The sequence below is a fragment of the Centruroides sculpturatus genome, unplaced genomic scaffold, assembly GCF_000671375.1.
Source record: "Centruroides sculpturatus isolate CEXI.00-Female unplaced genomic scaffold, Cexi_2.0 scaffold16, whole genome shotgun sequence".
NCBI classification, from domain to species: domain Eukaryota; kingdom Metazoa; phylum Arthropoda; class Arachnida; order Scorpiones; family Buthidae; genus Centruroides; species Centruroides sculpturatus.
This window is the reverse complement of record NW_019384548.1, coordinates 1,424,944-1,440,521: the sequence shown is the minus strand read 5'-3', so window position 1 is coordinate 1,440,521 and position 15,578 is coordinate 1,424,944. Positions and strand designations below refer to the sequence as shown.

The window sequence follows — 15,578 nt, the reverse complement described above, 5'->3', positions numbered from 1 at the left end:
ACTACAATATTTGGCTATGTCTTGGCTACTTTAATATTATTTTTGTTAAATTTTTGAGTGTTTTAGCTGGCAACACTGGCTCGACCATTGAAGGGAGGCCAGTATTTAAACAAGACTTAATTTTCTAATTATGAGTGGTTGTTTGTTTTGTGAGCAATAAAATAATTTAAAAATAATTTTTAATGATACAATAGTGACGATTATAATTTTTTAAAAAATTGTTAGGCTTAACATCAATGAAAATTAAACGTGAAGTTGGTTAATAGCGATATATTAATACACTATACTAATAATGTATTTTTTTCATGCTTTTCGGTTATCCAATTTTTTCAGTTATCCGACCAACCTGAGTCCCCAATTGAGTCAGATAATCGATGCTCTACTGTATATAAATAGATATCTCTACCACTCGATTCCTATACTGTTCTGTTACATTTACAATTATAACTATCAAGATTGCAACAAAATGCCACACTGTCAGATTTCAACATCGACAGGACTGAACGAGAGAGAGTTTACATTTAAGTTAAACATACTACTATTAATTCATCTTAAAAGATTTCATGGTTGATGATAGAATTTCTAACACCCTCAAATTTCTTGCAGATACATAGATGATTTTGAACCTTTCACGATGTTCTGTGACTTTTCTAGTTTCTTTTTCTTTTGACCTTCTTGCTCTCAGTTTTCTTCTTGGGCATCTCTTCTTTTAACCAAGAAACTCATACAATTAGAACTGAAGATTCTGCTCTTCTGACTCATGATGAAGATAATGGAAAGTCAGCATATGAGTTGTGTGAACTCTCTCACTAAAACTACAGGGTTTGTCTGAAAAGTAATGTCAGAGAGTCAATTAGAAGATATTTATTGATCTGATCGGTACAATACATTAAAAGATTTCAAAATAGGGGTCTCCTGCATTGATATATCACTTCCAGCGAGACTTCCAGGCATCAAAGGCGTCATGGTAGGCCTTTTCCCAAATGTTCTTTAGAGCCTTGGTACAAGCCTCTTTGACTTTGTCAACTGTCCCAAAATGATGTCCTTTCATGGGAGTTTTCAAACGCAGGAACAGCAAGTCGGGAGGAGCCACATCAGGACTGTGGGCAGCTGGGGAACCATTGGCACCTTTGAATCAGCCAGGAAGTGGGTCATGAGGAAGGTGGTGTGGGCAGGCATGTTGTCATGGTGAAGTTTCCAATCATCCACGATGAACCCTTTGTTTGAGTCTCTTGAGCACTTCCATGTAGAATTTGGCATTGACAGTTACACTATGTGGTACAATTCATGGTAGATGAGCCCTGATGTCAAAAAACACAATGAGCATTGTCTTGATCTTTGACTTGCTCATTCTGGCCTTCTTGGGGCGAGGGGACACTGAGGTGTGCCATCAGCACTTTGCCTTTTTGTTTCGGGGTTGTACTCAAAGACCAACACTCATCACCTGTGATGACATTGTCTAAAAGTGGGGGTCACTTTCACACAAGTCCTAATGTTCCTGACACGTTTCAACTCGGTGCAATTTTTGGTCATCCGTTAACACTTTGGGCACCAGCTTCATGCACACTTCTCATCTGCAGATTTCTCATCACAATCTCGTGAATGGTACTTTTTGGAATATTTAATGTGTGTGCCATTAAATGAACACTCAAATGACAGTCTGAGTTCAAGAGTTCAGTCACACGCGTCACATTTCATTAGTGCTGGTTGTTGATTGGCCTTCCAACACAGTTTCATCACTGACCTCTTCATGGCCTTCAACAAATGCCTTGTGCCACCTGTAGACTTGGCATTCCAATAAACAATCATCATCAAAGTTCATCTTTATCATGGGAAAAGTTTCCACTGTGGACTTGCCGAGTTTTACACAAAACTTGATGGCAATCCTTTGCTCAATCGAGCATTGCATCGCAGCTTGCATGGGAGACAAAAACAAGGTTCACAAAAATGTCCTTACTCTCTGGATGGTCGGAGTTGATTGAGCAATCATGCATGCGAAACCTGACTCCTCCTTCCACCAATTCCCACTGCTCCAAGTGCACTGTGACGTGTATTTGCTTGACAGTAAAATCACTGACATTACTTTTTGGACAAACCCTGTATCTTATCTGAAAGAAATGGTGTTATCATACATTTATTAAAACAAAAAAGAAAGGTTTCTCTTTGAGCATCATGTGGTTTACAAAAAAATAATTATTCAAAAAAATATCAAATAAATGTAACAAAAATTTTGTTAGAAAAGTAAATTATGCACTGGATTCTTGCATCATGCATCTTTTGCAAAAATGCTGAGAATGCAGAATACCATATTCCTGCAACACATGAATCACCTCATCCTCAGTCTTTGACTTCATTGTTTTCAATTTACCTTTCTTCACAAAAGCCAACTTCATCAAATGCACTTAAGTGATAATCCAATTTGCATGCTAGCATGAAACACGCTTATTATTGACAGGTGCAATGAAATACAGTGGAACCCCGGTTAACAACCAAATCGGTTAACGAACTTTTATTTTGCAAAAAATTTGTCTCGGATAACGAACAAAATTCGGATAACGAACGTAACGGTATTTTGTGTCAAATTTTAGTTGGTGTTAGGCATGCGCGAGTTAAGCATTGCTTTTCCGAGTGTTTGTGCTATGCTTCTTTTTTCAGTTTTGTGATTTATATATTTAATCAATATGGCATCCAAGAAAGAAAAAAGTCATAGTGGCAATAGAAAATGACAACGCAATATAAACGACAATGCGCTATCGCATTTGAGAAAAATTTTGATTAAAATAGTAAGACAAATCAACTTTAGATCAAGTTCTTGTTCCTTATGGAAACAGTTTGTTTGTTTGTTTGTTAAGTTATGGCAACGCAACACTTGGGCGATCTGCTTAGGGGAATGCCTTCTGGGAAGTGTTTTTAAGGGAAACTGGCCCCTATTTAAGCGTTACAGACGTGGAGAAAACCCGGAAAACTCCACATGGCCAGCCCATCTGAGCGAGGTGTGAACCCACGAACGAACTGTTTAAGATACTAAGACCACTTAGCCGCTGGTGGGTTTTTTACCGAAAGAGACTTCGACTCGAAGAATCTTCTAATGAAGTGCTACCCGTTATTTTTTGGAGGGGATTCCCCTTCTAACCATTAAGGTTCGTATATCTCCACTTTTCTGCCACCACCTACAACAAACGAAGGTATGTACAGTGCTAGTTTAAACAAAGTTTACATGTTTGTTGCTGTAATGATACATACTATGTTTTCTTACATTTTCATCAAAGGAAATTACTGTATATTACAAATAAAATCGCAAAAATTTCGGAGACTAGAACGGATTAATTGCATTTGCATTAATTTCTATGGGAAAAATTGCTTCGGTTAACGAACGGAGTCGCAGAACGGATTAAGTTCGTTAACCGGGGTTCCACTGTACCATATTTTTATCAATAGTAATTTACATGAGAATAATAAGTACTGTAATATTGATACGTAAGCCAGAATATTCCATGAAATTTAATCATTGTATTAAGTTTTAATATTTTAAATAACTAAATAGTTGAAGACAGAAAGATACAGCTCATTTTATAAATCTTGATCAAGCTGTAAAAATGAGCAGTGGCAGGGACCAGCCTATTTATTTAAAGAAGGGAATAGATTGTTTGTTGAATATATGACAAGGTCACTATACATTACTGAAAAGGGACTGTTTGTTGAACTTTATAAACTTCAAGACTTCTAACTGAATATCACATATTGCCTGGCCAATATATATGAAAAAATTCTATAATAATCTTATTGGGTGATTAAAAGCTGTCCTGTAGCCAGGAATAAATCATTAGGGGCTAGAGCAGTGGTTTCAACCTTTCTGAGGCCACGAACACATTCATATACTTCTTATTACACGGAGCATCAATACATTCAAAAATTGATAAGCAATTCCATGTTTACTATTCTCAGGAAACAATGAAGCAAGAAATTAATAAACTTTAATATATTGAATAAAATAGAAACATGGAATTATCTACAAGTATAGCAATGAGAATAAATTTGAATAAAAACTTTAAAATCTTTTGTTTTGTGGAACACACTAGGTAGGTTTGTGGAACACTGGTTAAGAACCACTGGGCTAGAGGGACAAGCTGATAACATTGTAACTGGTATTTTTCTCCTTTCTAGCCAGCACTAGGCCTATTATCTACAGTCTAAGTGTAACAAAAGTAATAATAATAACCTAAGTTTTTGTGATGAAAGCAAAAGCTTATATAAACTGCTTATGGGCACTGCCAACTAAGCTGGAGGACCTTAGTCACCTCATAGCCTTCTGTAGCTATCTGTAGCTGTAAAAATATTTAATATACATATATGAAAGTAATATGTAAATAAAAATTTACAGGTATGGTATCATTCAAATTGTTCCAGTAAAGGTCGGAATTGTTGGAATACTAGACTAACTGATGAAGGAGGCTGTTGCATTTGGTATAATGAGCCTCAGTATCTGGCTGATATTGAAGAACATTTGAACTGCACTATTCAACAAATAGATGTTGATCTTAAAGTCCCATTGGATGAATTTGATGGAAAAGTCACTTATGGTGAAAAACGAAAACAAGTTGGTGAGTAAAATTGATTTTTTGTTTTACTATGAGACAGATAAATAATAACTTAGTCATTTGTTTTTAGGGAGTTTATTTGAAACTCACACAGCTCAAATGGCTCCAACAGTCAAAGATCTGGCAGCCTTGGAGAAGCAAGCTCAGTCCATATATTTAACTAGATATATTATTAAAGATCAACCAGCTTTACGATGAAATTATTATTATATTTTATTATTAAATATCTTCAATGTTAAAATAAAACTGAAATTTTCTTGTTTACAATTATATGTATGAAAACTTATTATATTAATTTCATTAAAATAAAGATTTATTTTGAGTTGATTGTAATAAATACAAGTGATTTATCACATTTAAGCTTATAATTTTTGAATTATTAAGTAAACAATTTTAAAATGTCTATGAATTCATGACACACTCTTATTTATGGAAAACTTCACCAGAAATGTTAGAACCAGGTTTTCAAAAAAATTATATTTGAGAGTAGACAATCATTGTATTAGTACCTGCGAGCATTTTAAATCTTTCCTTTATTGTTGAGTGGCACACACTCCTCAGTAGTGGGAGCAGTGTGCCACTCAACAATAAAGAAAAGGTCTAAAGAACAATCTCATACAATAGTCAGTTGCATCTATCAGGTCAGTCCATAAGTTCGTGTGCATTTTTATCTACAAAAAAAGCAACAAAAAATTTTAACTAAATTTTATTTCAATCTATAATGTATTCACAATTATTTTGTACAATTTCTTGCCATCTTGATGGTAGCTTTTTAATCCCGTCTTTGTAAAATGATTTCGGGTTTGAATCAAAATATTCAGAAATAGCCTTTTTTACATTGTTCTCATCCTCAAAAGTTTTTCCTTTTAAAAAATTCTGCAAACTCCGAAAAAGATGATAATCACTGGGAGCAATATCTGGCAAATATGGTGGATGAGGTAAAATTTCCCAGTTGAAGCTTTTGAGTTGAGCAGTTGACGTTGTTGTCAGTTAGCTATTGACAGTTCATGTGGTATCCATTTTCCTAGCTTTGAAACTTTTCCGATTTGTTGTAGATGTCTATGAACAGTTCCATGGGATGAATTTAAACGTTCCGCAATTTCATCAACTGTTAAAGATGGTTCTGCTTCAACTAGTGCAGAGAGAGCATCATCATCAAAGTCAACGGGTCTTCCAGTACGAGCCTTATCCTCCACACTAAAATCATTATTTCTAAATCTTTCAAACCACTTCTGCGCAGTCTTTACACTTATTACAGTTTGATTATGAACAGTATTTAATTTTTTTGGCTGCATTTGTAGCATTCTCATCACTTAAAAATAAAAAGTATAAAACATGTCTCTTATATTCATCTGTTACTTCCATTTTAACGAAAATAAACAACTGAAATGTTCCCAATTCTGAACTTATTATATGAATGAGATCCAATTTAACACTTCAGTGTAAAAAGTATCACATTAGACTGGCATTTTTAACAGCAAAACAAGATTTTTCTCAAGGTCAAAAAATGTGCATGAACTTATGGACTGACCTGATACTTGGTACTGATTTTCATAGCAAATCACTAAGTTTAGGAAATCCTGTACCATCGTGTGTTTCTTTCATGGAAGGGCTTCAAACTGTCATTTTCCACCAAGATGATGCTCATTCACACACAACTTGGTTTTCTTAAAAATGTCTATCATGTTGTCACACTTTCTTGGCTTGCTCATCTCCAGATTTGCATGCATCAAGCATTTGTGGGACCAGAAGAGATGCAGGACACACAAGTGTGAGGTAGACATATGTGGGTAAATCTGTTATAGGATAGCATAAGGTTCCTATATGTCTCCATATCTGGCCGTATTGCTGCATGTATCCAGGCAAGAGGAAGTTCTATAAGATACTAAAGGTTCTTTTAAATTGTAGCATTGGTCCTCAGGAAATTGCTAAAACATTGTAATCACTTGTTACCATCATTATGTTAGCATTAATAAGGTTTCATTTAATTCCAACACCACCTTCAGATATTCAATAATCCATAAAATCTGATAAATTGCTGAGTTATTAAATGAAAATTTTTAATATTAATACAGGTATCCCCTGATTAACATGGTTAATTAATCCCTGGATGCTATCGTTGAAAAAGTCTTAATGCAATATGCAGTTATTGTATGCAAATCAGTACTCTGACCAAAAAACTAGCAAAGGATGTATCCAAGAAATTAATCAAACTAAGAAGTTAAGGTAATTATTTGAAGGATTGCATCCAGTCTTGAATATCTAACGATTTTCCGTCCTGAGGTGTACTGAATTTATTAAATTTTGAGTTTTAACCCTCAATTAACACACAGCAATCTGAGATCATTAAGGAACTTAATTTTTCTATAACTTTATCTATAGAGAAAACCAGCCATCCCTCTAACTTTAAATGAACTTACTATCTATCAGTTTAAAAGCAATGCTCCTGATAATCTAAGTCTTTGTTTTATTCCAGATTGTTTTCTTGAACGGTCGAGATGGTTGCCTGTAAGAAATGTTAATGGATTTTTCAACTTACATGCCAAAGCTGTGTACACAGCAAAGATGTGTAGTCAAAATTCAGTTATAATCATAAATCAAATAACAAAAGAAATAAAGTTCATTTCTTAGTTTACTAATTATTACCATCTTTCAAATTGAATAAGTCTTTTTAATTACAAATGTTGCAGTCCTTAATGCAAATTAAACTAAGCAGTCTGTGAGACTGTGTTACTTAAAAGAAAAACCTATCTTAATTAAGGATTGGGAAATATGGATTTTGTACAAATTCAAAAATCATTGACTGATGGGATGTACCAAGTTATGCACTGTACATACAAACTTGGTACTTTAATTATATTAAATGGCTATGAATAATTTATTTGTAACATTGTGCTATATCACAAGAATCACACTGTATAATCATGGGAAAAAGCCAGAACTCCTCATGGAGGACTCATAAGTATACATATTTTCCAACTCTTAAAGCACAAAATTTAATGTACAATACCTCAGAACAGTAAAACGGTACCCATATTCAAGGCAAGAAGTAATATTTCAAATAGGGGTTTTAGCTTACAGAAGTTTTATTTCTTGAATACTCGCTTGATAAATAATACAAAATTAAAACGTTGTGTGGTGTTCATTGTGGGCAGTAGCTGGGGATGCCAGACGTCTTTCACTTCAAAGGGCAGTTTTATTTTAATTAAACTGTCCTGTCCTTTTCATCTTTCAATGCCTGTGTTTCAATCCATATCCTTCCCCATAGAAAGCTATGGTTTACATTTCAAATTCTAAATTAAACTAAAATTTGCAAATATTTATAGTCAACATGAAAATTTATTTTTAAATCAATTGTTTATATTTTAAATAATTTTACTTTTTGGGGTGAAACAAGTGGAGTGATGAAAGTTGTTGAATGGCAGCATTAACCATTTTTAAGTGTCCTTTAATCCAGTCGTAGAAATCTGGCACCATAACAGTAGTAGATCCAGGGGAAAATTGAGTGATCGAAGTTTTTTTATTGCTAAAACAAGCTTTACTTTTTATTATTACTTTTCAACTTTTACACTTTTATACTTTCATTCACTATGTTGTTTGTGTACTTTAATTATTAAGCAATATAGTTAAAAATTTTATTATACAAATTAAAAACTGTACTCTCAGAGATTTATTTCTGGACTCGCCACTGTATGGGGTCCCTACACAGAGTTGAATTAGTCATTTTATTATGTTAGGATGACACCAATCGATTTTTATTACCGTGGAGAATCGACGATATCAATTTGCTATCACGTCTAACTTCGGTATTGCGGTAACATCCAACCTCACATATACTGTATGTAGCCTGTAACTTATTTAAATAAGATTTTTTACTATTTTAATATATAATTTTAATGTATGATATATATTTGTAGTAATTATAAGACCTATCATTTATTCATTTCTAAAAATAATTTGAAATTTTGTTAGAGGGGGGAAATACCCACCAGATTTTAATCATAGCCTAACAGATGGCGCAACAACGTGTTTGATTTTAGAAATGAGCTCGAGATAAAATAATTTTAATTTTCAAATTTATTTCCTTTCAAATTAATTTATTATTTGTTTATCAAAAGTGATTTTAATAATCAAAAAATATCAAATACATTGTTAAATTGCGAAGGAACGATCCCATAAAGTATTTCATGCAGTTCATCTATCCTTCACATCCCCTTGTATCTTTTCCATCAGAAATGCTTCAACAAATTTATTTTTTCAGTTGGAATTGATATATCGTCCATTGTGCTGTATCAAAGTCACGTTCTTTTATTTCGTTACGCAAATAACCTATATCGGAATTCAGCATAGTTTTGTATGACATCGGGATTAATTTACTAACATATTAATGAGAGAAATTTATTGGGTAGAAAATTGAATCGTTATAAAGATGATAATTAATTTGTCGTACATTTAATAGTTTTTCGGAGATTATTTGTTCTGTGAATAAGATTAACACGAATTAAAAATTGTAGTCATTGGACAGAAAATTTGATGTTTAAAAATCAAATTTTCTGACGAGTTTCGTTACTATATATAAAATTAAAGACAATTTATTTCACCCAAACTTGAGGAAATGTATATCTTTCGTCGACTTGTTTGGAAAAGTTCCAGGTAAGTTCCGAAGTGGGATTGATTTATGGAGAGTTGATATTGTTGGAATAGAATGTCCGAGAGGTGACGTTTCTGACACATCCTTCACTGGAAAACAACAGAGTCACTAAAGCACAAGCCATTGTTTCTCTAACGCTAGCTCATTAACTCTAACTGCCTGATCACAACAATCTGCTCTCTGCTTCTTTTAACAATCGATGTGGAGATGAAAGCTGGAAAGACACTACTGAAGACAAATCCGCTTACAGAAATGATGGGAAAAACAAATACGTACGTAAAATGTATTTTCTATCTGATTATGTTTTTATATGCTCATTATAAAATGTTATAAATTGTTAAAAATATCGCAAACAAATTTTCTTAAAGAGGGCAATAAAAGGTAATTGAATAGAATTTCCCATCTCTGTACGAAACATTTGTTAACTACAGATATTTTTTTTTCTTAAGATTCAGAAAAACACACTAATTATATTATCATCACGAACTTTTATTAAACATCAATAAACAATAAATGATAGTGATTAAGCGACAATATACATTAGAACGTTTCATAAATTTATATAATGGCATTTATGTCATAATACATAAATTCTGAATATCTAAAACAAAATTACGAATTAGTTTTCTTCGAATTGTGCAGAAAACTATACCATTAGATTTTATAGACGTTAAGCTTAAAATCATTGTATTATTTTATATTGAAAATGAATATGCCATTTCTATCCTTCCATAAAATGCAGTGTAACCTATGTAATTTGTACAATGCAAATAGTGTGTAGACCGGAAAAACATAATAGCATTTCGTACTTCAATTAATTTTTATTCTCGACATGTAATTTTCGTTCTTTCCAACTACACTGAGTAAATGCGCATCTTAATTGTTATCAAATGGTTCCGACCGTTCTCGTTCGGAATAGAAACTTTTTTTTTTCGTATGATCTCTTGGATCCTTTTTAAGTAAATAAAAAATAAAACAAATAATGAGAAACGCGTCGGGAACGCAGAAATGTTCTCGAGGAACAAAACAACTTTTGTTTCCTAGATGGCGTTCTTTCATTTGGCACCCGAGCAGTAGAATTCCTAACTCTACATCGTAGAAAAAATAATAAGTCCAGCAATACAACAGTCCTATCTATACTTTCCCGATTTAGATTGCGAGTCATTTAACGTGAGTAATTACAGATTATTTTTACTCGACAAGAAAAAATATTACAGAACTTTTTTCATGTCTGCACGATGGTAACACGTTCTACTGGTGGTGCATTTCAAAACGATTTCGATCGACGTGTATTATGACCACACAGGCTTTCTGCTATCGATTGTTGTAGTCTAACATAAATATGTACGTATGAGTGTCGGGCAGAACACACTAATATTTTGAATTATTTCAAAAATAAAAGTTTTTAGTGTGAACAAATAAATTTTTGTTTTTCCGAAGTGCCATCTTATACTGAAAATTGAGAATTTCCATAATTTCGCGTCTTCCCCCAAGCGCTTTTGGTCCTATGAAATGATGTAATAATATCTTACACTAAACTAAACTAAAAACCTATTTATATTGTCAGTTTTAGTGTTTAATATACAGATGAGATTCGTATACGGTAATTCTAAATGAGATCTATAAATATAAAAGTAAATTTGAAAATGAGCAATCTTCAATTCTTAAAAACTTTTTTAAGTTCGGAAGTTTTTAAATCTCGGACAGATCTTCGGTTCCGACAGACTTCTCTGCTGTTGATGACGACTCTTCGGCTACACACGATGACGTGTCTTTTTCCTCCTGCAAAAAAAAAAAAAATGTTAATTTTATCACCAAGATTAATATTAAATTAGTGCAAAATTAATTAGAAGGCTCTATTTTATCTGCATAATACAACTGAATAACGTAATATATAGCCTATATGAATACATTTCATTCCAAAATTGTTCCTCTGTATTCAATGAACTTTTATTCAGCCATATTTAAATTATATACTCTAAATTCATTTAACATGTTTATTATATTTGATAAGTTTTGTAACTTTATGGTATTGTTATTGGCAATTATATTTCCACACTACACAGTGTATGTATATGTAAAGGAATAAGTAGCGAAAACGCCACACAGCCAATCGCAAATAAAGAGTGTTTCATCTACGACGTAATCTACATTCCGCCAATTAGGTAATTCTAACATGGCACTCTGGCAACCAAAAGTGCCGCCATTTTTTCTTGTTTCCACGATTTAAGTTAGTCATAATCTTGAGAGTAGTTTAATACAGGTATTTATTAATTACTTTCGTGCTTATAGTTGCTTCAGATGAAAATGATTTCTATTTCAGACGCTGATAATGGCGGCATATATAGAACCACATCATAAAGGGGCCATATACTTTATGTAAAAAGAAAGTAAAATTTTACATTCCGTAAATTTTTATTAAAATATTTGAATTCCAAATATCTGTCTTGCGCAGTGTAATTTTACATTATTCTTTGTTTTATAAACAGGGCTGTCCATAAATTACGTAGCGAAGATATGGATGGCTGGGGATTGCAGGTAAACTTTACGATGCGTTCGTTATAAGAGGATAGAGTTGTTTACAAAACCGTTACATACCCAAGGGTCGAGACCCGAGCATTAAAAGAATGGTCCGTTTTTGTTTTCGAAGAATTGCATAGTAAACCGTGCTGCTGTTATTCTTTAGTACAATTAAGAGGATTAATCGAGGATACGCGTTCCGTAACTGGTATGAGTATGTACAGTACAGTACGTTACAAGACTAGGATGTTGCCGAAAGTATAAAAATTGCGTTACATAATTTATGGACGATCCCAGAGTCGAATAGACTTGGGACGAGAAAGTTTGATCTTAAAAAAAATGCACAAATAAATAGACGTAAACGTATTCCAGTTGAATTTTTAAAAAAACAATTGTTTCTTATTTGTAAATTTTGTTAAACAATTGAAAGGGGATTAAAATATTTAAATTTCAGTATTATGATGATATTGCATTCAATTTTCAACGTATTATTTAACTTTACAAAGGGAGGTGTGTCTTAGTTTGTTTACAGTAGCTGCCAAGTTAGGATAAATAGACTATAAGTTTGCAATATTACAAATGTCAAAGCGATTAAGGTTGATTGTAACCTCTTTAGTTATTCGCGTAATCCCAAGCAGATGGCATTAAAAATAATGCGTTTGGTTTTTTGCGTTAAATACTGCTTCAGATTTCGAGAATAATTTTTGGGAAAGTATTTTTCCATGGTGCTAAAATTTATTTCTTTTTCTATCTGCCGGAGATCTCTTGCATAAACCCAAGATCTTAGAATCAGCCTTAAGGCGTCTAATCCAGGCGATGCCAAGCATTAGCCAATAGAGTTTCCATCATGGTAGTCTTTGACCCAAGTTGTGTTCAGTTCTTTTCAAATTAAAAGTTACAAAATGTACTTTTCAAATTAATTACTGTACATCGTAAGGGGCCAAATGTTGGCTCGCTCGGGAACAACCTTTTTGAAATTTCAAGTAATAGATCTCCACCGTGGCTTACGATCTGAATCAGAAATAACACTAAATTTATTACAAGTAGATAGCTCTTGTATTTTGTTTTTTCTGCAATGAAATATAGTCTAAACACACTAAAATAAGGAACAGACACTGAGGTACTATACCACTGGGTGATTATAATTAAAGGTGTTCATAGCTCTCTGTAGAAAGAACTATTGGATCTAAGCTAAATTTGGGACATATGCGGTTTTGATTTTCGGGAAAAATTTCAATTCAAAGCTCTGCATCTAGAGCGAAATGTGGCGCTGCTGTCTCCATAATATGCATGTTACGTATGTACTGTACGTTTTCTAACGAGTTTCGGGAGTTAAGGTAACAGCAATGTAAAATTTCGCCCGAGTGGCTGAATTTTAAATAAAATTATTCTCGAAAATCAAAATCGCATATTCGAGACAGTAAGCATACCAAATTTGGTTGAGATTTACTCAATAGTTCCTTCTGTGTAACTCCAAGACCTACTCTTTAATTATGATCAACGTTCAGCTAGTATATACTGTATAACTAGCTGCGTGTGCCCGGCATTGCACGGGCTTTTGAGGGGATGAATAATGAAGGGTTGACGATTGGTAAAATCTTAGGTCAATAAATGTACATTTTAATTACTGAGTATTTACAATAATGAAGCTGTAACACACAAAAAATTGCTCGGGCTTAAGAAGGGTGAACTACACAGTATTTCTAGTGTCAAAGAATATCCGCACTAAACGGTATAGAAAACTTTACCTAGAACATATACATATTTTGACTTATTTTTTACGGACAAATCTATATATATATTTCTATTGTAAGTCGAATTTGATATTCAAGTATGAAATATGACTTGAAAAACAACCGACTATACTTTCGAAAATACATATGTAGTATATATGTTTATATACCTATAACAAATAAAATATTCAGATGACATTTCGATAATAGTAAATATATTAAATATTGACATACTGTTGATGTCCAAACAAAAACTGTTAGCATATTGAATATAAATAAATTGTTAACATAGTGAATACGAATAATCTTACAACAAGAATAGTGTGCGCACATTATTTTTTATTCAAATTATTTTACTATATTATTTATTAGAACTTCTAATATCAAAATATCTTCAGTGAGCAAGCTTCTTTAACGTATTATTTCGCTTTTAACTTGCAGAATTTTTATCTAATGAAAACAAGATACTTTCATATATTTGATATATTTCAGATATATTGAACAGTATTCAAAACAAGGTATATTTATGCTCGAAATGTATATTGCCTAATATTAATCCGTCCAATTAATTTAATGATTTTTCAGGTATCAATTGGTAATTATTAAGTCCTTAGTTCAACCGATAAGTAACAGTATTTACTGTTGCGAATTATTCCAACAATAAACATTATTTTCGCCTATTTATATTTAATCACAATTGCAACTTATAAGTCGGTTAATTAATCCTTTCTTCGCATTTTTTTGAATGTGACCCAATTAACACTTAACATCCTCATTTTTTAAACCATCTAATTAATAGTATTATTTCATTTATTTGATTTTATCTAATTATTAAACTGATTAAAATGAAGTTGGCATTAAAAATAAATTAAGTTTTGAATAATTTTACAGTACATGTACATAAAATATTTAATTGTATAATTTTGTGGGGAAAAACAAAGTATGCTAAATTAGAATATGAAAAAGGTAAATATATAAATTTTAAACTTTGTTAACAAAACAAAATGCCAATATATTATCAATTCAGATATTTTTACAAATTGCACAATAGAATAAGCATCTGATTAACTTAGTTTATGACTAGAGGTAATCATCCACTACTCATTTACATTTTTATGGATAGGACCCTCTTTGGTTAAATAGTTTTATACAACAATGGCGAATTTTCCATTAGGTCCGGGCCTAGGGCGCAAAAATTCAAAATAATAATAACGAATAACAATGAAAAAAATAATTTTATGTAGAAACAATTCATAAAAGGAATCAGTGCAAATTAAAAGCTTAAGTAAATATAAAATAAGACATCAGTTTAGTTTTAATTCAGCAATAATTGTAAACAGTGTCACCGAATGATTCTATTAGTTTAGAGGTGCCATGTTTCTAAATGAACCATTGATATTCAAATTATAGGAAAAATATAAAAAATGTTATTAGACATTTAACAATTATAAGAAAATATTTCGGACCCAACTAAGAAATTAAAATTACTACTACTACTATTATTATTATAAAATAATAATTCATTTAATTTAAAATATATGTTCTCTACCTCAAATTAGTATCTTGCCCCTGTACATCACACTTTTCCTGTCAGAATAATCATGCCGGTCATCTATCTCAGTGGTGCGCAAACCGTGGGTCGCGACCCCTCTGGGTTCGCGAGAAAATTTTTCGGGGTCGCCAAATTCAAAGAAATTCATTTGACAATAAAAAATATAAAGCTTTTCTTCAATAAATATCAGGTACCAGTAAAATAGTGAAATGAAATTATATTACAGTAGAGCGTCGATTTTCCGAATCAATTGGGGACTGGGGTTGTCCGGATAACTGATTTACGTACGAAAAAATAGTTTAACGTATCCGATGTCGAAATTTTTCTCCGTTGCGTATCGCTTCGCGTTGAATTTTCGTCGATGTTAAGCCTAACAAAGACTATTGTATCGTTAAAAATTTTTTTATTTTGTACGAACAAAATAAATATATTGAAAAATATAAAAATAATAAAAAATTATACTTCAGATGTTAATTTAGTATCAAAAACGTAAAATATTTGAGTAGCCCAAGACAACATAGCCA

The 15,578-nt window shown here is 32.3% G+C and overlaps 2 protein-coding genes across 2 annotated transcripts in view; one reads left to right on the top strand and one right to left on the bottom strand.

Annotated features, from left to right (window-relative positions):
- LOC111623566 (ATP-dependent RNA helicase DDX1-like) overlaps nucleotides 1-4,870 on the top strand; it is a 159,493-nt gene extending 154,623 nt beyond the window's left edge. Inside the window, exons 31-32 of the mRNA XM_023366181.1 lie at nucleotides 4,382-4,601; nucleotides 4,669-4,870. Coding sequence (XP_023221949.1) covers nucleotides 4,382-4,601; nucleotides 4,669-4,796 — 348 coding nt within the window. The 3' untranslated portion in view covers nucleotides 4,797-4,870. The remainder of the gene's footprint in view (nucleotides 1-4,381; nucleotides 4,602-4,668) is intronic.
- Nucleotides 4,871-9,723: 4,853 nt separating this feature from the next.
- LOC111623586 overlaps nucleotides 9,724-15,578 on the bottom strand; it is a 23,041-nt gene continuing 17,186 nt past the window's right edge. The window contains exon 4 of the mRNA XM_023366215.1: nucleotides 9,724-11,031. Coding sequence (XP_023221983.1) covers nucleotides 10,942-11,031 — 90 coding nt within the window. The 3' untranslated portion in view covers nucleotides 9,724-10,941. The remainder of the gene's footprint in view (nucleotides 11,032-15,578) is intronic.